Source organism: Leopardus geoffroyi, chromosome C1 (genome assembly GCF_018350155.1).
Source record: "Leopardus geoffroyi isolate Oge1 chromosome C1, O.geoffroyi_Oge1_pat1.0, whole genome shotgun sequence".
Lineage (NCBI taxonomy): Eukaryota > Metazoa > Chordata > Mammalia > Carnivora > Felidae > Leopardus > Leopardus geoffroyi.
This window is the reverse complement of record NC_059328.1, coordinates 166,595,781-166,622,373: the sequence shown is the minus strand read 5'-3', so window position 1 is coordinate 166,622,373 and position 26,593 is coordinate 166,595,781. Positions and strand designations below refer to the sequence as shown.

The window sequence follows — 26,593 nt, the reverse complement described above, 5'->3', positions numbered from 1 at the left end:
AAGTAGGGCATTTGCCGTCGGTTAATTTTTAAGTCTTTCCCCTTAAATCGCAAAAAATGCGTTTGCAAAAGATGCTATAATCCATAACATCCCTGTTTTGGGCCACTGGAGAGTCACCAGCCAGTCATTTGGGCCAACAGATCCATCTGCTCTGAGATGAAATCCATCAGCAGGTGCGGCAAGTACATGAACCTGTTCTTCCAGTGATTTCAGAGAAGGTACTGGTGGTCTGTTGAAGGCCTTATATTGAAAATGGAGGATAATTTTCTCCTTCTTAGCCTCACAGGATTCTTGTTACTTAGATAACTGCATTGGTGTAGTACAAAATATTTTCTCCATAATTAAAACTGGAAGATGGAGAAAGGATGCAGAAGTAGGGGAGAGAGGAATAAATCACATACTTTTAAGAGCAGTAAACAGACTTCTGTGATTTTCCATCTTTAGTTTGCACTGGTAACAGTAATTCCAGGACTTTATTCCAAGGACTTAAATGGAAATTTGTGTATAAGGATGTTCATCACAACAGCATTATAGTAAATAAGTTAGATATATCCTACATGTGCAGCAATAGGGAATTGGTTCAATAATGGTGCGATATATACATAAATCCATCCAATGGAACAGAACATATGCATGCATTTAAAAACATCTTATTTCAGGGGCGCCTGGGTGGCGCAGTCGGTTAGGCGTCCGACTTCAGCCAGGTCACGATCTCGCGGTCCGTGAGTTCGAGCCCCGCGTCGGGCTCTGGGCTGATGGCTCAGAGCCTGGAGCCTGTTTCCGATTCTGTGTCTCCCTCTCTCTCTGCCCCTCCCCCGTTCATGCTCTGTCTCTCTCTGTCCCAAAAAATAAATAAACGTTGAAAAAAAAAAATAAAAATAAAAACATCTTATTTCAGAGAATATTTAATAAGCATACATTCATGTTATTATTTTTCTATATTCATATTATTTTTTAAATGAAAAAGTAGAATAGACAACATGTACAAACTGGATTTTAAATATAATGTAAAATATTTTTTCCCTGCATACAGATATTATGTATCTCAGATTTAAATGGGTATAATAGGTTGTAGCCCACACGGTTAAACAAAAAAGGCTTTGAAAATTAGTTTTACACATACAACCATTCTCTTCGTTTCCCACCTAATGACACCAAATAAGATCTTCTCTATTGACGACGAAGGTCTGGAGATGAATATGATGAAAATGGTACCTTGTGCCAGCCTTTTAAAGGCCATTTTCTTTTCTTCAGCATAAAGCCTTCATGTTTGTCTGGTCTCTGGACATTGGTTTGGCCTATTTTCAGCCCTTCTATAATTTCCCAGCTGTCAGCTTCCTGAGAGAAAAGAAGAAAAACAAATCACGTATTTCTCGGTGTTTGATGACACAGTCAAAGCAGACTCTTAAGTAGAAGCTGCTTTTGCAACAACACTGGACACACCGGAAATCTGAACCACATTCTGAAGCAAATTCTAACATCAGACACAGCGACGCAATTATAAGTGAAGTTAAAATGAGTTTTCACTAGACCTGGATGCATGCAGGTCCATCAGAGACAGGTTGGGGGCTGGGGGCTGGGGGCTGGAGCAGAATGGAGTTTTGATTGCATGTACTCAGAAGATTTAAAATGCATTTTTCCAGACAGTTCATCTCTGGGCACAAAGGCACTTTAACGTTTTAAAGTAAGGCTGTTTTGATGATAAATGTTCAATTAGTGTGGAGACCTGGGCTCCTGTATAAAATGGAAAGGCTGCAGTGGTCTGAGTGGCCCATCACCTACCCAGCTAAAAGCAGTGCTACGGGCTGCACGTATTTCAGAGGGCTCGTGAAATGCTCTGCCTGCCACAGGACACTCAGAAGTCCATGCTTTCAGAGACACACATCCTGAGAAACACTCACCCTTGGGCGCCCATGTAAAGAGCACCAGACTTGAAAGCCAGAAATCTGGGATTTTAGAGGCTATGCTATCACCCTCCTCTGTTAAAAACAGGCCAAATCATGGTTTCCTCTTTCATAAGACACGTTTTGTCTTGTCTATGATGTCTAAATTTTTTAATGAGCTGTCAACATTTTAAAAAAATTTTTTTTTTCAACGTTTATTTATTTTTGGGACAGAGAGAGACAGAGCATGAACGGGGGAGGGGCAGAGAGAGAGGGAGACACAGAATCGGAAACAGGCTCCAGGCTCCGAGCCATCAGCCCAGAGCCTGACGCGGGGCTCGAACTCACGGACCGCGAGATCGTGACCTGGCTGAAGTCGGACGCTTAACCGACTGCGCCACCCAGGCACCCCTTGAGCTGTCAACATTTAAAAGTCAGACGATTTCAGGTATAAAAAATCTGAATTTTGAGTGTTTTGCTAAAGTCTATCAGATCTGGCAGCACTGGGTCTGCCCTGAGGGATGGGTGTCCAGACATGTTCAGTTCGTCACAGCCCCCCTCAGGCCTGCTTCCGTGTTAGATACCCAACCCTTAGCGACATCCTGGGTTTTCAAATCCCTGGACCGGGCGGTTCCTACGGGCCTACGCCGCCCTGAAGTAACCACTGACCTGGCAAAGACTCCCATTCAAGATCTCAGGCATGGGTCACAAAGCAAGCAGTAGAGGCAGGAGCAAACATCATGTCCCATTCACGACTGCTATGATCCTGCCCCCGGCGCAGGGAAGCACAATCTCTCGGTGTAACCTGCTCCACTGCCTCAGCTTCAGAAAGCGGGGCGAGCCCACAGATCAGGGCAGGCATCTCTGCAGAATGCCCCATCCCAAACGGACTCAGGAAACTGTCTTCTGAAGACATATATTCTATCAGGAATCATCCTTCAATCACACAACAAGACTCCAACAGGAACTGATGAGTTCCATCTTGGACTTGCTGGCACAAATGTCTAGGTGGTGGCCGCCCCTGCTGAAGGACTGGGAGGCTCTGACAAGGCCCAGAGGCAAAGGTGCCACGATTGGTTACGAACATTGGCCCTGGGGACGAGAAGGGAGAGGCTAGCATTTTATCATCCATTCCTCTTTTCCTTTTTCCCTCCTTCCATCCCAGAAGCTGGTTGCCCTATGGCCAAGTCAAATCTATGTTTAAGTCCAAGCATGTATAAATGGGGTGTGTTTTTTCACAGTAAGTTATATTTCTAGGAGATGCAGCTGAACATTGCTTCATTCTAGCATCGCTAAGCCTAGGAGACACTCCTGGCTTATCAAAAGCCCTCTAAGCCAACATCATGCCTCTGTCCTCCCAAATGCAACTGTAAATGTCCCCTACTCCACAAGGAAAACCAATCTGAGACCAGTGTCATTTCTTTATCTACTTGGTCATCCCTGAGGGGTCCCCACTGAATGAACTATTTACCTTACAAAAACATACCTACTAATACTCATGTAGCAACATTAAGAACCCTTTACAGTAACTGCTAGTGTCCCATTAAATTAAAAAAAAAATCCTGTTTCAGATTCGGTGTCTCCCTCTCTCTCTGTTCCTCCCCTGCTTGCACTCTGTCTCTCTCTCTCTCTCTCAAAAATAAAGATTAAAAAAAGAGTTGGACACTTAACCGCCTGAGCCACCCAGATGCCCCCAAGAAATAATATTCTATTTAAAGATAATACTGTTTATTTATTTTTTAAATATATGAAATTTATTGTCAAATTGGTTTCCATACAACACCCAGTGCTCATCCCAACAGGTGCCCTCCTCAATACCCATCACCCACCCTCCCCTCCCTCCCACCCACCATAAGCCTTCAGTTTGTTCTCAGTTTTTAAGAGTCCTTATGCTTTGGCTCTCTCCCACTCTAACCTCTTTTTTTTTTTTTTTCCTTCCCCTCCCCCATGGGTTCCTGTTAAGTTTCTCAGGATCCACATAAGAGTGAAAACATATGGTATCTGTCTTTCTCTGTATGGCTTATTTCACTTAGCATAACACTCTCCAGTTCCATCCACGTTGCTACAAAAGGCCATATTTCATTCTTTCTCATGGCCACGTAGTACTCCATTGTGTATATAAACCACAATTTCTTTATCCATTCATCAGTTGATGGACATTTAGGCTCTTTCCATCATTTGGTTATTGTTGAAAGTGCTGCTATAAACATTGGGGTACAAGTGCCCCTATGCATCAGTACTCCTGTATCCCTTGTGTAAATTCCTAGCAGTGCTCCTGCTGGGTCATAGGGTAGGACTGTTTTTAATTTTTTGAGGAACATCCACACTGTTTTCCAGAGCAGCTGCACCAGTTTGCATTCCCACCAACAGTGCAAGAGGGTTCCTGTTTCTCCACATCCTCTCCAGCATCTATAGTCTCCTGATTTGTTCATTTTGGCCACTCTGACTGGCGTGAGGTGATATAAAGATAATACTGTTAAGACATGTGGTTGAGCTGGTCAAAACTGTTAATTAGATACAGTAATATTTTTTGATATATATATTTAAAGTTTTTACTTAAATTCCAATTAGTTAATATATATAGTGTAACATTAGTTTCAGTAGAATTTTGTGATTTATCACTTATACACAACACCCAAATGCAGTAATTTTTTTAAAAAATGTTTCTGATGAGACAGTTTCAGGCTGTATACCATGTTTTTTGGACAATACCAGTACAGGTGGCATTATCATCTGGAGCACAAAGTGGGGTGCTCTGGTATTCCCATTTTAAAATACTGAGCTGGAGGGCGCCTGGGTGGCTCAGCCGTTAGGCGTCTGACTTCAGCTCAGGTCCTGATCTTGCAGTTCGTGGGTTTGAGCCCCACCTTGGGCCTCAGAGCTCAGAGCCTGGAGCCTGTTTCGGATTCTCTGTCTCCCTCTCTCTCTGCACCCCCCCCCCCCCCCGCTCGTGTTCTGTCTCTCTGTCTCTCAAAAATAAATAAACATTAAAATAATAATAAAATAAAATAAAATACTGAATTGCACCTCAACAAGTGAGCATTGCTTAGGAATAATGTTGCAATCATCAGAGAAGATACTAGGTTCTACTTTCACCAAAGAAAGTAGACAAAAAATTTCATAAAAATGATGGATTTTTACTGATTTCTTTTTAAAAGTTTGATATAATCACATAATTAAAGAATAACTCTCTGTATATGTATAAATATATTCATTAGAGCTTTCTCTGTTCTTAGATATCAGCTGTATTTAATGACATTTCTATTTTTAGTAGCCCTATCCATGTATAGCATCTCTAGACTAACATTTTTATTTTCAACTAGTTCTCATTTGAAGGCTAGTGTTCATCTTTCATCTATTCTGTGTGTGTGTGTGTGTGTGTGTGTGTACACATACATATATATGATGTGTGGTATGTGGGTGTATATATATATATACATTATATATGTATGTGTGGCCATTATGTGTGGCCTGTGTGTATATATACATATATGATCTGTATGGTGCACGTGTGTGTATATATATATACATATGTATATGTATATATGTATACATGTATACATAAGTAAATACATATACATGTGATGAAGAATACTCTGGATAACTTGTAAAAATGGAAACATTTAATAATAAGTACAATGCTTTTTGGATTTTTTTTTTTCTAATTAAACTCAGACCATAATACCAGCTTGTTCCTGTGGCACAATGGCTACTGATTTCTTTTTTTTTTTTTTTTTTTAATTTTTTTTTTTTCAACGTTTATTTATTTTTAGGACAGAGAGAGACAGAGCATGAACGGGGGAGGGGCAGAGAGAGAGGGAGACACAGAATCGGAAACAGGCTCCAGGCTCTGAGCCATCAGCCCAGAGCCTGACGCGGGGCTCGAACTCACGGACCGCGAGATTGTGACCTGGCTGAAGTCGGACGCTTAACCGACTGCGCCACCCAGGCGCCCTGGCTACTGATTTCTATCACAGTAGTATTTTTCTTAGTTTAACTACAGAGGAGGGAAATAAAGGGATAAGACAGAAAAGGCAAAAGGTTAAAATGTATTTCTTAAACATAAATGCAGTAGCTCCAAACAAATAACTCTATTTGCTCTGATTCAATATTACTAAACCCAAAGAAATTGAAAAGAATCCCAATACAGTTCTTATAGTTAAATAAGCTGTCCAACTGACAAAGAGGCAAAAAGGTAAATCCAGAGCAAACAACATCCTCCCTATTTCAATTATAACTGCAGATGACAATGTTACAAATAAGATGTGTAAGAAATGAAAACAGCCCATCACAGCACTTAATAGGACCCACCTCTATGCTTAGTAGACTAGGTCTATCTTAAGGAACTTAAAATTACTTTCTGAAAATTGAAGGATTTTTTGTAATTTCAATGGATATTAATTTTCTGTTTAAAAGTCTCCAATTTTTGTAGTACACTTGTAATGGAAACAGTCAAAAGCCCTTATGTGATCATATTGGGACTTGAGTCAGATACACAAACATTTTTGCTATTACAGAAATTTAAAATATACTTTTAATCTAATAACAACAACTAAAATCAGAAAGTAACCTACTAACAGCCCTCATCTGTTCATTTGAGACACTTCCTTTCTCAAGGGTATACTCCAGAGGCCTGAGTGTTGGGGATGGGGGTGGGGTGCTACATCAACCAAACTAAGAATTTCGACAAATCCTGAGACAGGACAATGTGTACTTCAAACAATGTTCTTCTACCGTCAACCAGGGCCCAGGAAGTCCATCTCTTCTCAAAGGGATGGTGAGATGCTCTGGTATCTGGAATGGATGGGACCCTCTGATTTCATGAAGCCCTGAGCAATGTGGTATTAATACAAAACACAACAACAGTGTAGTCCTACAGCAAGATCCAAGAGGGTAACAGCGTGGCAGAGTAATGGGAAGTGGATACAGTTGGTGCCCTACCTAGATGCCTGTAAGAGCCCAGTGGATCCACGCCCCAGCGGTAGAGGCTCCCTCCTTCTACTGTGAACTGCCTTTTACTGAAGCTGGGGCCATAGAGCCTGGGCATGAATCTCTCTCCTCCATGGCTGTGGCATCTACACCTCAGCATCTCCTTCCCTCAAGACTCTCAACTGCTGAAGGACACAAGAATACCAACAGCTGACGGAACAAAAATCCCTGCCTCAGAATCACAGCAACACTGTGATACAATTCATGCCCAGGGCTCACCGTGGAGTCAGGCTGAAGGTAGACTCCGGCCAAAATCACTTCTTGCCAGCACCGCACTGTCCTAACCTCTTCTCTTACCCTTTCTCCTGAGGGCTCTCCCATAATGAGCCACAAACACCCTAAGCACAGTCTCAGGTCTTCCTTCTAGAGGACCCGATGTAAGAAAGGATGTAAAATAAAGTAACAGATGTGGTAAGTGCAGGGACAGGCTGGGGCCGAGGGTGCATTGGGGTAGGGAGGTGATAAACAGCATCTGAAGAAGGATTCCTGTGGGCCTGACTTAGAAGAGTAGGGGTTTCAGCTAGGGCACTCCAGAAGGAGCAGACATGCAGCAGTGGAGGAGAGAAAGAGCATGGCCAGTGTAGGGAACTGTGTGCAGGTGGATGTAGCTGGAGTGTAAAGTGAGATGCCATGGAGGTTCGAGATGCAGTTGGTGGGGGACGAAGGACCCAAGCAAGTCTTGTGTGCGTTTGCTTATTATTACTATTATTAATTATTATACTTACTAGATCGCCAGTTTATTGTAAAAGGATACAACTCAGGAACAGCCAGGTGGAAGGGATGCGGAGGACAAGGTACGGGGAAAGGGTGAGGAAGTTCCATGCCCTCCGCAGGGGTGCCAATCCTCCAGTGCCTCCCCATGTTCACCGACCAGGAAGTTCCTCCTTATTTGTGGTTTTCAGCCCAGCAATTCTCCTTGCCGTTTCTGTGTGTCATTCTCTTTTCACTGTGTATCTCTCACCATTCTGGTCTCTGTCACACACCACCTATCTGACTCCAGACAACTAGCTTACTTAGGCGCCAAGTCTCAGTTTCCTCATCAGTAAAATGAGAAGAACGTCAATAGTCACCTCATCCAGTAGGCAGATTATGTGAGAGACTATATGTACTGATCCAATGTCTGAGACAAAGTAGATGCCCAATAAATGTTAGCTGCTGTTCCCATGGCCCCAGGATTTATTTATTCTCTCTCTCTGTTAGCTGCCTGTAAGAGAGAGCTGATATTTTCAAAGAGATTACCAGTTGTATTTACCAAGTCACCATTCTCTGTTTGCCATTCAAATAGAAATCAGATTCCTTTCTATTTCTCTCTAAATTATTTTTTAAGTTTAGTAACCCCCTTTCCTTAGATTAGCAGTCTACTCCTGTCCAATAACACAAACTTCATAGCTTGTAATATCTTCTAAATATGAAGAGTACAAGCACATATTTTCCATACCACTAGGGTAGGAAAGTGTTCTTTCCTTAAAGGATTCTGTTTAACACAGGGAAAGCAAAGAAAAATCAGTTCAACATATTTCAAAGTCGTTTGGGGGAAATAAAGTGCTATTTTTATATCTGAACTCAAAATCCCCATGCAGTCTATTTGCTGAGTTTCTCCATAAGACAGGGAGCCCACTGAAGATCGCAGGAGTCGAGCAGGAGGTAGGGGTGAGCAGGATGGCATCTCCCCAGCTTTTCTTTAGGATTTTGTATTTTAGACATAAATAAATTTAGATGTTTCCCTAGTCCATGAAAGACAAGGCTGAAGGGAGGGAATGCTGGCTTCCATTAAATGGAAGAGCTCTTAATAATCTGCAGTGTTCTTTCAAGAGCTCACTGCAAGGCAGGCCAGATATAAGGAGAAGGATGGAACCCTCACGTCCAACAGCCCCTCAGGTAGGTACTATTTTATCTGCAGGTGGCCTAGCACTGAAATGGTCTAAGTCTGAATCCCTGCTCTGCTACTTTTTCTACTTTCTGCTAGCTTTTTCAGACATTGAGCAAGTTACTAATTCTTGGTTTCCATATTTGTAAATGTAATAAATACCTCCACTGCATGGAGCTGTTTGCAAGGGTTATATTAAATGGGATAATATATTTAAGCACCTGGCACAATGCCTGGTGCACAGTGCAGGGGCCATGATGGTAACAGGTGTTGTTGCTGGTGGTGGTGGTGTTATTTTTTATTTTTAATTTTTTTCTGTTGGACCCAGTGATTTTTTTCTCCCTATTAGCTTGGCATAGAAATATCTGCTCATGTCTCCAACAGGGGAACGATAATACTTTCTCTTCCTTTAAACTCCAGAGTATTTTGGGTCTTTGTAACCTTGCAAATTGCAGCAAAATATACTTTCATCTATTCCTCCCTTACACAGGGCAGAGAAACCTTACATACTGGAGGCAGAAAGACGTGGTAGCACAGTGCTACAACAGGTATCACAGCTACCTCAGGGGAGTCAGGTGTAAGGGCTGTTTACGATCCAGCTGGCCCACAGCAGGCATCAAGCCGTCTGAGAAAGCACCACATTCCACCACTGACCTTGGAGAGGGGGACAGGCTCCGGTTCTAGCAACTGCCGACTTACAGAGGGTTCGGTGCTGGAGGAAGCAGTCCTCTCCAAGACGTGGATACTCTGAAAATAAATGGAAATACATCCCAGGGTGAGACAGCCCATTTTCCACATGGATGGACACGGGGGCGAGGTCACACAGTGAACTACAGTAAACACAGTGAGCCATGGTAACGATGGCAAGTTCCTGAGGAGACCAAAGGCAGCAGCAACAGTCAGAAAAATGCCAGCACGGGATTTTGTTTTCCCCTCTTCCAGATATGCTCTACAACAGCTGGTTTGTCTTTGAGAAAAAGTCAGAGATTGCACACATTTAAAAAACCACAGAGCATGCCTCAACATATTTATTACTTTACGAGAATGTATATCCACCACTTAGACAATTAGCCTTACATAAAAATATCTGCTTACGTCTCTCTGAGGGCAACAGACAAAAGGGAAGGTCTACATCAAAAATCCCAGAGCCTTAATACCACTTAGTCTCTAGAGTTTCTTATAATCCTTATGAAATCATTGTAATCGTAGTATCTTACAAAAATTCTTAAATGAGCAGAGAAGAAAATGATTCATCAAATACAAAACAGTAGATGTGTATTATAGACTACAAAAAGGACTCACAGATCAGTGACTTTCCAACAGAAAAATAGCAAAGAACATTAACAGGCAACTCATGCAGGACATTTGAAAAGATGTTCAACCTCAACCTCAGAAGTATTCAAAGAAATGAAAACCAAATAATGATTTTTTTTTAAAACCATTAGATTCAAGAATAGATCAGATGGGAGAAAGGGAGTATAAATCGGGTGTGATCTTTCTAAAGAGGAGCCATTTTATTTAAAAAAAACAAAACAAAACAAAAAAAAACCACTCTTTGGAAAAAGAAGAACATGCCTCATTGACCTAGCAATCCCATAGCTAAATCTTTACCCTGAAGGAATCAGATTTGCTATACAAAGATACAAGGACAGACAGTTTACTATTATTTTACTATAGTAAAAAACATCTAACACATATGAGACTTATAAGGCAACTGCATGCAGTGATCGAAAATGACAATGTGGATCTATATCTACTGATATGGAAAAAATACCCCTGATGTTCTGTCAACTGAAAAATCAGGCTATCGAGAGTATGTAGAATATGATACTATACATATAATCAAAACATGTTCCCTAATGTTCACAGCAGCTGCACAAAGGGGATAGAATTATAGGTATTTTTAATTTTTTCTTATTTTTTAATGCAGTAAGTAGATACAACTTGTGTATTTGGGAAAAAGTATTTTCTATGGGGGAATAAACCTGAAAGACATCAAAGAAATAACTCAAATGAATTAATATTTAGGTGTAGGCTGAAAATGAAAAGTAACTTTTTTACTCTAGTGGGAACATTTCACTATTTCAATAAATGAGGTCAGTATTTTATTTGCTTATTGAGGCCTCTGTTTTTTGATATCTCACTGGAAAATTATTAGGTTAATATTTGCTTTTTCAAGAAAAAATTACGCTCCAACCTGAGCCAAATTATTCTAATTTCTTGGTAAGTTTCCAAGCTTTTGGTTATTTCTATTACCTTGAGAATAAAGTGTCTGATTACAGATTTTGAAATCCTCCCCAAATGCATTTTTAAAATCATTTATTAGAGAATAATTGGGGCACCTGGGTGGCTCAGTCTGTTAAGTGTCATGATCTCATGGTTCATGGGTTCGAGCCCCACCTGGGGCTCTGTGCTGACAGCTCAGAGTATGGAGCCTGCTTCAGATTCTGTCTCCTTCCCTCTCTGCCCCTCCCCCACCCATGCTCTGTCTCTCAAAAATAAATAAATATTAAAAAATTAAAAAAAAAACAAAGAATAATTACAGTGAAAAGTTTATGAACTGTTCCCCATTTCTCCAATTTTGAGGAAATATAAGAAATAAGAAAAGAACAGATATTTTGGGGCCAAATATAAAGTTGGGCAGCAAGAATTCCTAATCTGACACCTATAGTGTCCAAGGACAACCTAAGCATTAGCTGGGACTCTGTTCTTCCCATTTTTGGATTTATCTGAATGAGCAGAGAAAAATGATGAATGTAGCTCAGTATCCATATTTGTGTCAGTGCCTTTTGTGAGATAGTCAAAAGCAAAGGCATCTTATGGAGTGAAAAGCTGGTGGTGTGTGTTCAGATCTTAGACAAAAAGGGAGCAAAAGACTCAGGACTTGCATATTGATATTTTGGATAGGATCCTATTCAAAACATATCAGCTAAATTTAAATTTTAGATGTATTCTGAGAGCATATAATTAGAAACTAAAATGAGAATTTTGTTGCTGTTGAAACAAGAATGGTATGGGGCGCTTGGGTGACTCAGCTGGTTGAGCATCTGACTCTTGATTTCAGCTCAGGTCATGATCTCAGGGTCATGGGATTGAGCCCCACATTGTGCTCAGCACTGATCATGGAGCCTGCTTGGGATCCTCTCTCTCCCTGTCCTTCCCCACCCCCCCCCCGCCCCCTGCTCCCCGCCAAAACAAAACAAAACAACCCCAAGAATGTTATTACCTTCTTCTGGGAGGTAATGTCCTCCTCCCAACTTTCATTTGATTTTTATGTTTTAAAATGACAAAACTAATATACGCTCATTACAAAAGATTCAAACACAACAGAGAAATACAGAAAAGGTCAAACCTCCCATTCCTTTGCTGCTCATCACTTTACCCCTTAGCTTCTGGAGCACTGATTTATCAAAAGGTAGTCCATGAACCTGGGAGTCCCTAAGGCTCTTTCAGGGGGTCTGAGAGGTGAAAACTCCTTTTATAATAAAGCCAAGAAGTTACTTGCCTTTTTAATTCTCATTCCCTCATTAATGTACAGTGGAGGTTTTTGGAGGATACATAACATGTGGTATTATAACATATTAAACAGAAGCCGACTGAGAATCTAGTTGTTTTCTACAAACATCAGAAATTTTTTTTACAAAAATGTAAAACATTATAATTCTCACTAAAGTTAATTTTGGTAATATTGTTAAAAAAATTTTTTTGATGTTTATTTATTTTTGAGAGAGAGAGACAGAGCATGAGTGGGGGAGGGACAGAGAGAGAGGAAGACACAGAATACAAAGCAGGCTCCAGGCTCTGAGCTGTCAGCACAGAGTCCGACATGGGGCTTGAATCCACGAGCTGTAAGATCATGACCTGGGCTGAAGTCAGATGCTTAGCTGACTGGGCCACCCAGGTGCCCCGGTAATACTTTTTTAAAATAAAAAATGTTATTTAGGCTAGCATGTGGTGAGTCTATTTTATTTTTAAATATATTAAGGGGCGCCTGGGTGGCTCAGTCAGTTAAGCGGCCGACTTCGGCTCAGGTCATGATCTCGCGGTCCGTGAGTTCGAGCTCCGCGTCGGGCTCTGTGCTGACGGCTCAGAGTCTGAAGCCTGTTTCAGATTCTGTGTCTCCCTCTCTCTGACCCTCCCCCGTTCATGCTCTGTCTCTCTCTGTCTCAAAAATAAATAAACGTTAAAAAAAATTTTTTTTAAATAAATAAATAAATAAATATATTAAGAAATATTAAATTTTTTATACACTTTAATTTCTAATACAGTAAATACAGACAGACATAATCCACATATACACAACTCTCTTTGAGGTCTTCATTAGTTTTAAAGAGGGTAAAGGGTTCCTGAGAACTGCTATTCTAGAAAAAATACTATAAAACTTTTGTGATTATTAAAATGGAGAATTCTGACTTGCACCTAAGTTATTCTTTTTCTCATAAAGCTTATTTTCAGGAAAAGCATTTTTTAAAAAAACTAATATTTCAAAATTTACTTACAACTACTTAATCTACCTCAAACTAAATTATAAGAATCTACTCATTAACAATCCCAAACTGTCCAGACACATCACATAAACCGGTAAGAGGAAACCAAATCATGTTTCATGTACTCTTCAAATATATCTGAGAAAACCTTCCCTAATTGTAAATTCTATAAAGATTAAAAAAAAAAAAAACCGTGAAAGTATTTTTTAAATGCATGAGTTGGTTTTTCTAAAAAAACAACCATGAGCATAAAAGATATATAGGTGTCAATGAACTCTGTCTGCTGGTGAAATGTACCTGTAATTCATTCATCCATCCATTGGTTCAATTAATCACCAAATAACCTATTGGTTATTGGGCCCCTGTACTGTGCTAGGAGCAGATGACAGGGTGGCGGAGAACAAAATAGACAAGAGAATTGCTCCTAATGATTATATTCTAGAGAGAGGTCTTATACCAAAGACCAAAAAAGGCTGAACAAATTTTTATAAACCTGCGCCTTAACCCTGTTCCATGCGGCTACTGCTTTTACTTATTTCATATTGTCCAGGGAAATATCGTTGGCTTGAGCTTCTCTTTAAGAGCCCTCCTCAGCCCTCATCCTTGCAGGTTGCTGAGCAATAGAACACATATACATTGCCTCCCCCACCCCATCCCTGTCAAATAAACATGGTAAGGAAAGCAAAACTTGACCTTAGTAACTATGCAGGCAGGAAATAAAGGATTAACTCAGGAATTTAGCCAGAGGAAGGAAACTAAATCCTCTAATTTCCAAACCAAGCCACAGACCTATAGAAGATCAATTTAGGATATTTAAAGTATCATAAAAATGAGTTTTGTCTCTATAGACACCTATCTATCCAATTATTTATTATTGTCCCATGATAAAAAATTAATCCACTACCTTAAGAATTGCCTTCATGGTGTTTAAAGTCAAAAGCATATCCTGAGGTTATATAATCACACACAACGCTTCATTATTTGTAGTGAACTATCTAAATACTTGAATGCTGCATTTTCAACATCGGCGGATAAAAAGAAGATAGTTTTCAAATTTAACCATACTCGGTGTTGGACTCTAGTTAGATTGGGGGGAACAAGCTCATATTCATCTTGGTATCCTGCCTCCTCTACTGCCAGCCCACCCTTGGCACAAGTCCTTGCAAATTGTAGCCGGTCAGAAATTTCTGGAATTTTTCAGTGCTCTCTGATTAATTTGTAGAGAACAGTCCCTCAGTAATTATTGACACATGATTAGGCATAAAACTGCCTTCTAGCTTCATCTTGGAATTATAAAAATCACAGCTCCAATAGGCTAGAACTTTTGAAAACATTTAAAGAACTTAACTTTTAAAATCGAAACATCCAGTGGATTAACCTCAGGGCTCTTGTTTATTCGATTTAAAGCTACGGTTGGTAAAATTTAATGTAGCAACATCTTCAGTAACAAAAACGAATCTGTTTCATAAGGTTTTCCTTAAGATCATAATTTGTGCTATATACTTTTGTGTACTTTTCTTCACAAGCTGGCTATTTTCACATTCTTTCACGGTAATGTGGAAATACTGTCAAGGTGTTATACATATTAGATAAGGAGCTTAAATAAAGGGTTACATAACCCTTTTATGTATGTATGTATTTATTTATTTATTTATCTTTTATTTATTTAATTTTATTTATTAAAAAAAATTTTTTAAATGCTTATTTATTTTTGAGAGACAGAGTCAGAGTGTGAGCGGTGGAGGGGCAGAGAGAGGGGGAGACATAGAATCTGAAGTAGGCTCCAGGCTCCGAGCCATCAGCACAGAGCCTGATGCGGGGCTCAAACTCACGAACCGTGAGATCACGACCTGAGCTGAAGTCGGACGCTCAACTGACTGAGGCACCCAGGCGCCCTGTTAATTATTCTTTTAAAGTCAAGTTTCCTTTCAAATCCTAAAATTACAACTTAATTTTCAGGTCAGTGGGGTTTTTTTTTAAAAGACTTTTTTTTAGAGTAGTTTTATAAAAGTTCACAGCAAAACTGAGAGAAAGGTACAGAGATTTCCCATATACCATTAGCCCATATACTACATAGGCATTGTCTCCCCTAGAGTCAGCATTCCCCACCAGAGTGGTACATTTGTGATAGTGATGAACCTAGCTTGGTTACAGGTCAGTTTTCTAGGGAACTTATTAGCACACGCAGAGAAGGTGGGAAGTACTACTTGGCTAACCGTTATTCCTCCTGCTCAAAGAGAACTGATGTATATTTCACTTAAAGCCAGGAGTCCAGGACAAACATGCCACTACAGCTCTTTAATTTGGTAAAAGTTCATCCAGTGCAACTCCTGCAGAGGGGAACATTACTCTAACATGAGAGTGCACAAGATCTGAACAGCTCTCCTGGTTTGTTGGGTCTGTCCGTTTACTCATTTCATTTCAAAGACATATAGGAACGGCTATAACTATTTCAGGCCATGGCTACAAATTTCTGTATAGATTCACTTTTCATACAAGTTTAGCAGAGTAAAAAGGAGAACTGGCCCACCTCTCTCTAAATGTTAACTCTGCTGAAATTGTCCGATGATCCTATCTAAGCTATTTTTTTTAAATTTTTTTTTTTAACGTTTATTTATTTTTGAGACAGAGAGAGACAAAGCATGAACGGGGGAGGGTCAGAGAGAGGGAGACACAGAATCTGAAACAGGCTCCAGGCTCTGAGCTGTCAGCACAGAGCCCGACGCGGGGCTTGAACTCACTGACCGCGAGATCATGACCTGAGCCGAAGTCGGCCGCTTAACCGACTGAGCCACCCAGGCGCCCCTCTAAGCTATTTTTATAATCATCAACTATATAAAATATTTTCAAAGAAAAATACCGAAAATAATTTCTAAACCTCTAAAGGATTTTCTCCTTCAAGCTTTTGGTTGCTAGGCATGTGTCTCTTCTAGTGACACTGAATTCTAACACAGCAACACTATTTCAGTGATGCTCGTAACCTTCATGTGATAGTGCTGATGACAACGATGGTGGAGACAGTTAATATTTGGTGTTCTCTATATCCCTGTCTCCAGGTTTTACATGGATTATTTCATTCCATTTCCACAAAAAGCCTTTGAGTAATGACTATGACATTTATTTTATGGCTGATTGAACAGGGAGAGGCACAGAGGGGTTAAATTAATGACACAGAGTCAGTAAGTGTTGGAGTTGGAATATGAATGGAGACTTTACTCTGCGTCCGAGCTTTTAAGTACTGCCTTCTACTGAAATTAAAGCTGACGGTAAACGGCAGAAACGATAGTAATTTCAAGCAGTGTATTCCCTCAAGACTAACTGAACACATCAAAAGCCATCCTCTTACCACAGGCTTTTGTGGAAGCAGAGAGGCAGAAATGAGTAAAACAGAACAGGATTGCAGCACTCTTGAATATGGTACAGCCTTATGGTGTTTCCAACTCAAGAACTAAGAGCAAGCCAGCTAGCTTTTCCTTCAGAGATCCAGTGTCCAATGCAGAGAAAACAATGTAATTTTTGAAGTCACACAGATGAGCATACCAACCCTCATACTGCTATTTACCACGTGACTTGGGCAAATCATGAACCTCTCTCAGCCTCAGTGTCCTCTATCTATAAAACGGGGATAGTAACATCTACCTTAGAAGACACTGCAAATCACAGAGCTGGCACCCAGTGTATGCACAGTGCTGCTCAGGGCCTTGCACACCATGGGCATTTAATAAATGGTAGCTAACATCTCGGCGGTAATGCTGTAAGAATAAACGTTTAGGAATTCTGTGCGATTTTATTGCTATAGAAGGATGTGTCCAAACACCCCGCTGGGGTGTGACATCTGAAAATAAAGAATCCAGGGACACCTGGGTGGCTCAGTTGGTTAAGCATCCAACCCTTGGTTTTGATTCAGGTCATGATCTCATCTTTTGTGAGATCAAGCCCTGGTCGGGCTCTGTGCTGACAGTGCAGACCCTGCTTGAGATTCTCTCTCTCCCCTCTCTCTGCCCCTCCTCTGCTCACTCTCTATCTTTGTCTCTCAAAATAAACATATATTTTTAAGTGAAAATGAAGAATCCATACTTGACATGATTATCATGTTACCTGGTCAACCTAGTAACCAAAGTCGGCACTACTTTGCGAACAGAGCATCAGAACTTACTGAGGAAGCTGACAGAGTGAGTGGAGACAGATGCCCTAAACACCTGCTAGCAGGACAAAGAGCAGCAGATGGATGCTGACCCCATAACACCCCGAACGGTGATGCCGACCCTGAACCTTGTGAATGGCTATGCGACCCCGCACCCCCTGAATGGAGATGCCGACCCTGCACCCTCCTGAATGGTGATGCCCACCCTGCACCCTCCTGAATGGTGATGCCCATCTTGCAGCCCCTGAATGGCAAGCCCACCCTGCACCCCCCTGAATGGCGCAGCAGAAGAGGCATATGAACTTGTCGCTGTCTTCTTAATAACTCCCTTCAAGGAAATATTATTATTGGAATAGCATAAAATATTAAAATCATGAAAGCCATAAGGCCATGACTGAATATGTAGTAATCCTACTACTTTCTTTATAGTAGCAATTGTCTTACTCTCACTGAAAGATGGAAGAATTGCATTAATAATAAATCTCTACATAAGCGCCACTGAAATGAATGAAAGAAAATTTTAGAAACAGTGGCTGGAAAAATTCCACACAGCACACCTGGAAAACCCTAAAGGGAGCAGTACCAGTCACCAAAGTCTTGACTCTGTGTGTGTACAAACATGAAAACTTGCTAAGAACCAACAGCTTTGGCCCCACATTGAAGTGGCCTATTGTTGGAAACACTGCATTGTAAGAAATGCCATCAGGACCCATCAAGTGGCCCATTTATAGCCGAGAGCATTTCAGCAATCTTGACTATGAAGTGGCAAAAGGCATGTGAATAAACAGCTTTTTAATTCCCATGATTGCCTTCAAGTAGCACTAGAAGCAGAACTTACTGCTTCTAGGAGCAGGTTTGCTACTCCCCTGTACTCTAATACTCACAAACACATTAATAAGATCACCGAAAACCCCAGCAACTATGACCATTCTTCATTGCAGCAATTGTAAATAAATGGTGAATAATGGAGACAAGTACTAGGTCATTTCAAGAGCAAAGTCTCCAGAACATGAAGAGTTAATATAAAAGGCAGGAGAGCACTTATGTGTGACTGGAAAAGAACACTAAAGTCAAGGTAATTTGTAATTTTCTAAAAGGCTATTCAAATGGCCCAGAACAGACAAAGGATTTTAGTAGGACAATCACTCACGTGATTTTGTTAGCAATAAAAGTAAAAAAAAAAAAAAAAAAAAAATCCTATATGTATCTATTCAACATTTACATATGTATACTTAAGACAGAGTTAATTTGCTGTGATCACCTGTGTGAACTCAGAGCAGATATATCTATAATTTGCCTATATGTACCCATAAGTCTTTGCTGAATGAAAGAACAAATTAAGTTGGCACGAGATAAATACAGGTCGCTAAGAGGAGAAAAGCTGGCCCAGCTTCTGGCTCAGTACCTCAAAGATGGTTTTAAAAATTTGTTCCAAGTCTCCCCTATAGCACATCCTACATATTCATTTATTTGTAAATCTTTTGGAGTTAAGGCTTACAATTTTATTATTAAAATGGCTGACACTTATATTTACTCTACTCAAAATACTATTTAAACCTACATACATATGCACAGTAACTCACAAAATAAATGACTCACAAAATATGACATATATTTTTTACTACAGAAGCAATAAACATTCATTGCAGAAATGTGGTGGGGGGAACAGAAAAGAAAAAAGAAATTAAAACTACCACACCAGCAATAACCTCTTTCAATATCTTGGTATATTTGCTTTCAGCTTTTTTTCAATTCATATATCCACCCAATTCTTAATAGCCAGTTTTCTTCAATTAACAATGTAACATTTTTCTCACAGCATGAAAAATTCTTCAAAAAACATTTTCAGCAGCTGTGCAATATTCCACTGCATGACTATGAGATAGGTTATTTTTTTTAATGTTTATTTTATTTTATTTTTTTTGAGAGAAAGGGAGAGAAAGAGAGAAAGAGAGACAGAGTGTGAGCAGGGAAAGAGGAGAGGCAGACACAGAAAGCAAAGCAGTCTCCAGGCTCTGAGCTGTGCACAGAGCCCAATGTGGGGCTCAAACTCCCAAACCGTGAGATCATGACCTGAGCCGAAGTCAGATGCTTAACCGATTGAGCCACTGCTTAATCTTGGCGTCCTGAGATAGGTTTGTTTTTTTTTTTTAAGTTTATTTATTTATTTTGAGAGAGAAAGAGGCAGCACAAGTGGGGAAGGGAAGAGAGAGGGAGAGACAGAATCCCAAGCAGACTCCATGCTGCCAGTGCAGTCTACTGTGGGGCTCGCATCTATGAACAGTGACATTGTGACCCGAGCCAAAACCAAGAGTCAGACACTCAACCAATTGAGCCACCCAAGCGCCCCAAAATTGGTTATTTAAATAACTTCTTGTTTAACATTAGGCAGTTGCTAATATATTAATAGTATAAAAATACTTTGATAAAGATCTTTGCACAAAAATCTTTACATGTATCTTTGATGTTTCCTTGGAATACATTTCTTAGAAGCTGAGTTACCGTGTCCTATGGGATGACCTTTGAAAAGTCTTTAGATATGCATTACAAAATTTCCCTCCAGAAAAGTAGAATCCGTTAACATGCTAAGCAGTAGTGCACGAGAATGTCCATTTCCCTCAAACCTCATGAACACTGGCTATTATCACTATCACAAAATCACCTCTTAATTAGGATTTGAAGTCAAGAAGTCTGGAACTTTAAAGTACACAACATGCATGGGGCTTTCCTTTACCTTTGTGACAGTATTTTACTTAGAGCCTAGCCACTTTTAGTGGCTACTGGGCAAAGGGATGGTAAAATTTTCTACTTGTCAAAACTGAAAATCAAATAAAGCAGTTTTTGTAGAATTTATGATCCTTTGAGACGATGTTTTTATAGTCCTTCAGAAATACCTATAAATGTATTCTGTAAGAGCAATGCTTTCCAAATCTGGGTAAATAAGTCTCCTAGGGAAGCTTCTATATTTGACAGATTCCCAGGCCCCCTCAGTGACCTACGAATGAGATCCTCTGGGGTTCACTAACTGATTATACTGTGGCTCTTTCCACTTGGTGTTATGCCTAAGAACTGAACAGGCAGTGTTAATCTTGAGTCTGGCGACAAATTTGTTGCTATGAAAATGCTATCCCAAACCAGCCAGCTCAAGTAATAAGAGATCACTTCTTCAGTGAGAAACTGATAAAACAGTCATAGAAAAATCAAAGGATTCTGCAAACACACCAGGGAAAGCAGTGGCCAGATTCTCAAATAATGCCGAGTTCTGAATTACTCGTGGATAATGAGCATCTGAATGACAGGTGGCAAATTTCTTTCCAATGATCTCAATTTCAGCACCTGTGACATGGACTGGGCACACACTGTAAACATCAAGCAGCGGTGACGGTGACAGTGGTCTCCAAAGGGTGGGCACAGCAAGAAAACTATGGGGATGCTCATTTCATTTCACGGAAAAGGCTAATCACAGTTCTCAATGAACAAATGCTCAAAACTTCTCGTTCCAAAGGCAATAGGTGTAGTGAAAATACAGAAAATTCAGGAAAGCACAAAGACAGTGATTCACCTTTGAGAACAGTAGGTCATGATAAAAACTATTAATACAGTGGTCTATGTATCATTTGGTCTTGCTTCCTCGGCCAATGAGGATGTAAAAAATCACTGTTGCTACGGAGAGAAAAAATGAGGAGGCGAACATAACTCAACATAATAGACAAATGCTGCTTACAGAGTTTGCTTAGAAGTGAACAGAAGGCCCTTCTCCTGGACATTCAGCTTGTCAAACCTTGCAACAGAGCAAACAGTGGTGTGGTCAAGAACTTTAGGAGCTCCAGAATCAGGCTTCCAGGGAGCAGACCCTGTCTTAGGCTGCTCATTAGCTGTGGGGAAGACATTTCACCACTTTATGCCATAGTTTAGGTCTCTAAAAAAGGTGATGACCATTCCAACCTTCCACAGTGAGAATGCACGAAATACTAGCTGTTGCTGGTGTTGTTCTATTTGTTTATTCATGAACTTTGCCTAATATTTAGACTTTTCAGAACACCCAGTTTACAAAATGCATCTAAATCACAGAAGTTGCTCACAGAGTGTTTTCGTAAGAAATTATTTTTTTTCCCATTGACCTTGGTCCTAAGTCTTCGAAGTTAAGTTCCATGGGATGAATGGAATCCCAAAAAGGCTAAATTGGAGGTTTGGTATTAAATCAGGAAGCCTTGATTTTTTTTTTCCCCTCTAAGAACTAGAATATTTTTGTTTGAGGTAATATTTTATTTTTTTCAACTCAAAGATGGAAATAGGTTTCATATTCAGCAGCTAGAAATACTATATTTCAAAGCAGTGATTTGGTTATTTCATTTAATAAAGCTATTTGAAAAAGATGTGTCAGAGGTTCAGTTGGGAGAGACACATTCCAATTCAGTTCACGTAGATGCTAGGGGATGTTTTTATCAGCCTGTTTGTCTAAGGAGAAATGTTGTTATGAAAACCCCATACATAAAGTATAAACGTTGATGAAGAACACTTTCACTTTCTAGTTTTTTAGGAACTTTCTTCACTTACAATGAAAGCTGCACATGTAGCATATGCTGCTGCTACCAGAACTGGGAGATTATGTCGCCAGTCCATGGTGACATGAGTCCCACAGAACCTCTGCTGGGGATACCTTTCACTCGTCATCCATGGACATTAACAGAAGGGGCCATGGTTGGCTGGGGGGTGTACTGTTGTTAATGATGTGTAGGAAACATCATTAGACACCCATGTAATTGACACTCTCTATTCATTAAGACCGACTGCAATACTAAATATATATTTCATAAAAACTGGCAAGAAGATTAACTCCCAGACTCTTATGACCTATTCATAATATAATTTTTTCCTTAAAAATTATTTATTTTATGATCTCTGAGGTTTGGAGAACTTTAAATCATTATAAGGAATGGCTAATACTTTTTTTTCTTTGATTTTCCATTAAATTAAAAAGCCTGACTCATTTAAGCATTTGCAATGTCTAACCTGGTACAGCTAAAACAATTCACTGATAACAGACACTATCATCTGGTAATTATGCATTCCAAATCCTAAATTCCTAGAGCAATAGTGTCTGATTTTCTGAAATGACCGGTTAATGATACAAATAAAAAATAATCAATGGCTCCAAACAGAGGCCTCACTTTTATTTATTTTTATGTTTTGAGAGAAAGAGAGAGAGAACAGGGGAGGGGCAGAGGGAGAGGGAGAGAGAATCCCAAGCGGGCTCCATGCTGCCAGCACAGAGCCTGATGTAGGGCTTGATCCCATGACCCTGGGTCATGACCTGAGCTGAAATCAAGAGTTGGATGCTCAACCAACCGAGCCGCTAAGGTGCCCCTAGAGGCCTTACTTTTAAAAATGCAGATCCTTGGGCCTAATCCCAGAACTACAGAAACTGTCTCAACAGGGTGGTCTCAGTCTCATATATTGTAAAAAAAAATTCTCTAAAATTTGTAAATGTAAGAGTAATTATCAAAACAAGCAAACAAAATAAAATCCAGTCAGCTGGTCATAAACTTAGCCTATTATATAATGTTACCTTAAAATAAGTAATATGACTGGGCAATAGTAACTCCTGTTTTTAAAAAAAAAAAGTTATTGGAGGTGTCTGGGTGGCTCAGTTGGTTAAGTGTCCAACTCCTGGTTTTGGCTCAGGTCATGATCTCATGGTTTGTGAGATGGAGCCCCAGGTTGTGCTCTTCCCTGGTAGCATGGAGCCTGCTTGGGATTCTCTTTCTCCCTCTTTCTGCCCCTCCCCCCCCCCCCCCCCGCTTAGAATAAATAAATAAACTTAAAAACAAAATTTAAAAAGTTATTGAAAACAATAATTTGAAAAGATATATGCACCTCTATGTTTAATGCAGCATTATTTACATAGCCAAGGCATGGAAACAACCCGTGTCCATCTATAGACAAATGGATATGGAAGATGTGGTATACATACACAGACACACATACCTACATACATACACAATGGAATATTACTCAGCCGTAAAAAGCATGAGGCTGTGCCATTTGAGACAACATGGATGAATCTAGAGGGTATTGTGCTAAGTGAAATAAACCAGACAGAGAAAGACCAATACCATATGATTTCACTCATAAGTGGAATCTAAAAAAAAAAAAAAAAAACCCATAAGAAACAAACAAAAAAACTCAAGACCCCAACTGAATTAACAAATAAAAATCAGAATCAGAGATTATAAGTACAGAGAACAAACGGATGGCTGCCATAGAAGCGTGGGGTGGGACATTGGGTAAAATGGGCAAAGGCCAGTGGGAAGCATGGGCTTCCAGTTGTTGAATAAGTAAGTCACAGGGACGAAAGGCCTAGCATAGGGAATACAGTCAATGATTTTAATAGCAATGTATGGGGACAGATGGTAGCTACATTTCTGGTGAACATAGCATAATTTACGAAGTTGTCGAATCATTGTGTTGTACACCTGAAACTAATTTAACATTGTGTGTCAACTATACTCAAATAAAAAATAAATAAAATAAAATAACATGTTACCTCCCACCCCCAACAATATTTTTAATATGTGTGCAGGACACTCCCAATGCTTTGCTTTTGTCTGATGCCATTTCCTTCATAAGCCTCAAGTCATTTATTCCACCATATAATCACCATCAGCAGCAAGCAGAAAAGTCTGTGTTCTTAGCTCCCCCCTGCCACCTTTGGACCATCTCTCTTCCACTCTCAAGATCTACTCTTCTTGGGAGACACGGAGCTCCCCACTATACTACTTTCTTTCTTTGTCACCTCCCAACCTCATGACTGTTCCTTCATAGTTCTCAAGACCTCTGGAGCCTGGTTCCCAATCTGCCTCTCCATGCCAATCCCTCATTCATTTATTCATTCAAATATATTCTGAGCCATACCATATGTGAGGTATTGTGGGAGGTGCTAGGGGTACATTATTGAATGAAATAAAATCTCAGTTTTCAGGGAGCTTACAGGTCAGTGACAATCAAGAGAGGAAGGGGACACAGATATGAACAGATAAATATGTAACCTGTCAGGTCGTGGTTAATGCTTTAGAGACAAATAAAATGAGGTACATAGACAATGAGTGATGAGGATATGCAGGGTAGGTCAGAGAAGGCTATGCAAAAAGGCTACATTTGGAAATGAGTCAAATGTATGAGCAAACCTGGGGATGCCTGGAATGAAAAGCAAGTGAGGCTAAGAGGGTCCAAAACATAAAGGCCTTGAGGTGGGAGCACAACTGAGGAGAAATGCTAGATCTAAGTGAAGGAGAACAAGGCAGGAAACAGAATCAGAGAGGTAGGCAGAACCAGATAATGAATGACCCTGTAGGCAATGGTCAGCAATTTAAGTATTATTTAGAAACAGATGGGGACCAATGAAGGGTTTGGAGCAGTGGAGTGGCTTGCTGTGACTTAGGTTTTGAAGGGATCACTCTGACTACTCTGTAAAAATATGACCTGTATGTCAGGCAACAGTAGAAGCAGGGAAACCAGTTGGAAGACTATGGCCATCATCCAGGTGCGAAATGATGGTAGCTCAGGCCAGAGTGGAGAGGGAGGAGGTGGCAAGCAGTGGTCAGAACCCAGGTACATCTGAAGGTAGAACCGATAGGATTCACTGAGGATTTGGAAGCAGGTGTGAGAAAAAAACAAGAAGGATGACTCCTGGTGAGGTTTCTGGCTGTACCAAAAGGAAGGACAGAGTTGCTGCTTACTGAGATAAGGAAGACTGGGAAGGGGCAGATTTGAGAGGGAAATTAGGAATTCAGTTTTGGACATGTTAAGTGTGAGATGTCTTCTTTTTTTTAATTTTTTTTTTAATGTTTATTTTTGAGAGAGAGAGAGAGAGAGACAGAGAGAATGAGCGGGGGAGGGGCAGAGAGAGAGGGAGACACAGAATCCGAAGCCGGCTCCAGGCTCTGAGCCATAAGCCCAGAGTCCAACATGGAGCACAAACCCACGAACTGTGAAATCATGACCTGAGCCGAAGTCGGATGCTTAACCAACTGAGCCACCCAGGCACCCCGAGATGCCTTCTTAACGTCCAAGTGGAGATCACCCTTGGTAACTTCAATATCACTGTGGTTGACTTGATATCCAGGATCAGGGCTGGCAATTCAAATGCCTTCTGGGGCCAGGCAGGAAACATACGTATTGAAATACAATAAGGAGAGGTAGGGGACTGTGGCTGATCAGAGGGTATATGCCCCATCTCAAGGGGAAGCTACTCCTGAGCCCAGTTTAGTGTTGCCATTTGCAATCTGGGCTCAGTATTCCTAGATTTTCCAATTTCTTAACAGAGAGAAGAATCTGGAATAACAACTAAATCTTCGGAAAATAAAAAAAAGTTCCACAACCTACTATATTCTAGAAGCGTTCAGTTAAAGTTGTAACTCACTCGTTACATTAGTTGCCTGATGTATATTAATATACATTAATTTATTAACGCATATTGCAAAAAGAGACCATGTTTAGCATTTCTCTAACTTCTTTGACAATAAAATTCTCTTTTTCATGCAACATCAAGGGGAAAGCATTCTTTGGCATACACTGGGAAATGCTGGTTTCTGTGTAAAACCTAGATGTCCTAATCAACTTTTTTATATCCTTTTTGAAAATTTTAGGGCATATATTTCTTGCAGCTTATGAATCATTATTGATCTCTCTCTCTCTGTTTTTGTCTCTCCCTCTCTGTCTCTCTTGCACACACACATACAGTTAATTTTGTTAGATGTTCTAACATCAAATATCAGTCTGGAATGAAATGTAAATGGAGCATTTACTAAAGTCTTCCAACTTGTTAAATACTAAGTGGAGTCTTGACCCTCTTGTGTTGATGAAGAAACACTCAGTGAAATCACAGGGGCAACTGAATCACTTCATTTCCTAGCTCCTCTCCCTCCTTCACCTGTTGTGCTACATAATTTTGCCACAGGAAGGATAGCCAATTACTACTATGCACTTGGCAGATGTTCTTTGTTTTACTTATCTCTGAGGAAGGAAGAAGGGAGAGGACAAATAAATCTGGAACGGCAAATCCGTAGTACGAAGACAAGACTAATACCATTGCAGCCTTTAAAAATATCTTGTAGGATATATTAAAATATTTGAGGTGCAAGGCTTGTCTCTGAAGAATTAGAGTGTGTCTTCTGCTTAAAAGAGTTTGCAACACAGTTTAGGAGATCTGTACGCAAAAAGA

General features: G+C 40.2%; 1 protein-coding gene across 29 annotated transcripts in view; it reads right to left on the bottom strand.

The window, feature by feature from the left end:
• The window catches only part of OSBPL6 (oxysterol binding protein like 6), a 217,076-nt gene that overhangs the window by 66,108 nt on the left and 124,375 nt on the right, over positions 1–26,593 (bottom strand). For all 29 annotated transcript variants that reach the window (XM_045480344.1, XM_045480351.1, XM_045480325.1 and 26 more), the window contains 2 exons: positions 9,394–9,486; positions 1,216–1,338 (listed from right to left, as the gene is read on the bottom strand). In XM_045480344.1, the coding sequence (XP_045336300.1) occupies positions 1,216–1,338; positions 9,394–9,486 (216 nt within the window). The remainder of the gene's footprint in view (positions 1–1,215; positions 1,339–9,393; positions 9,487–26,593) is intronic.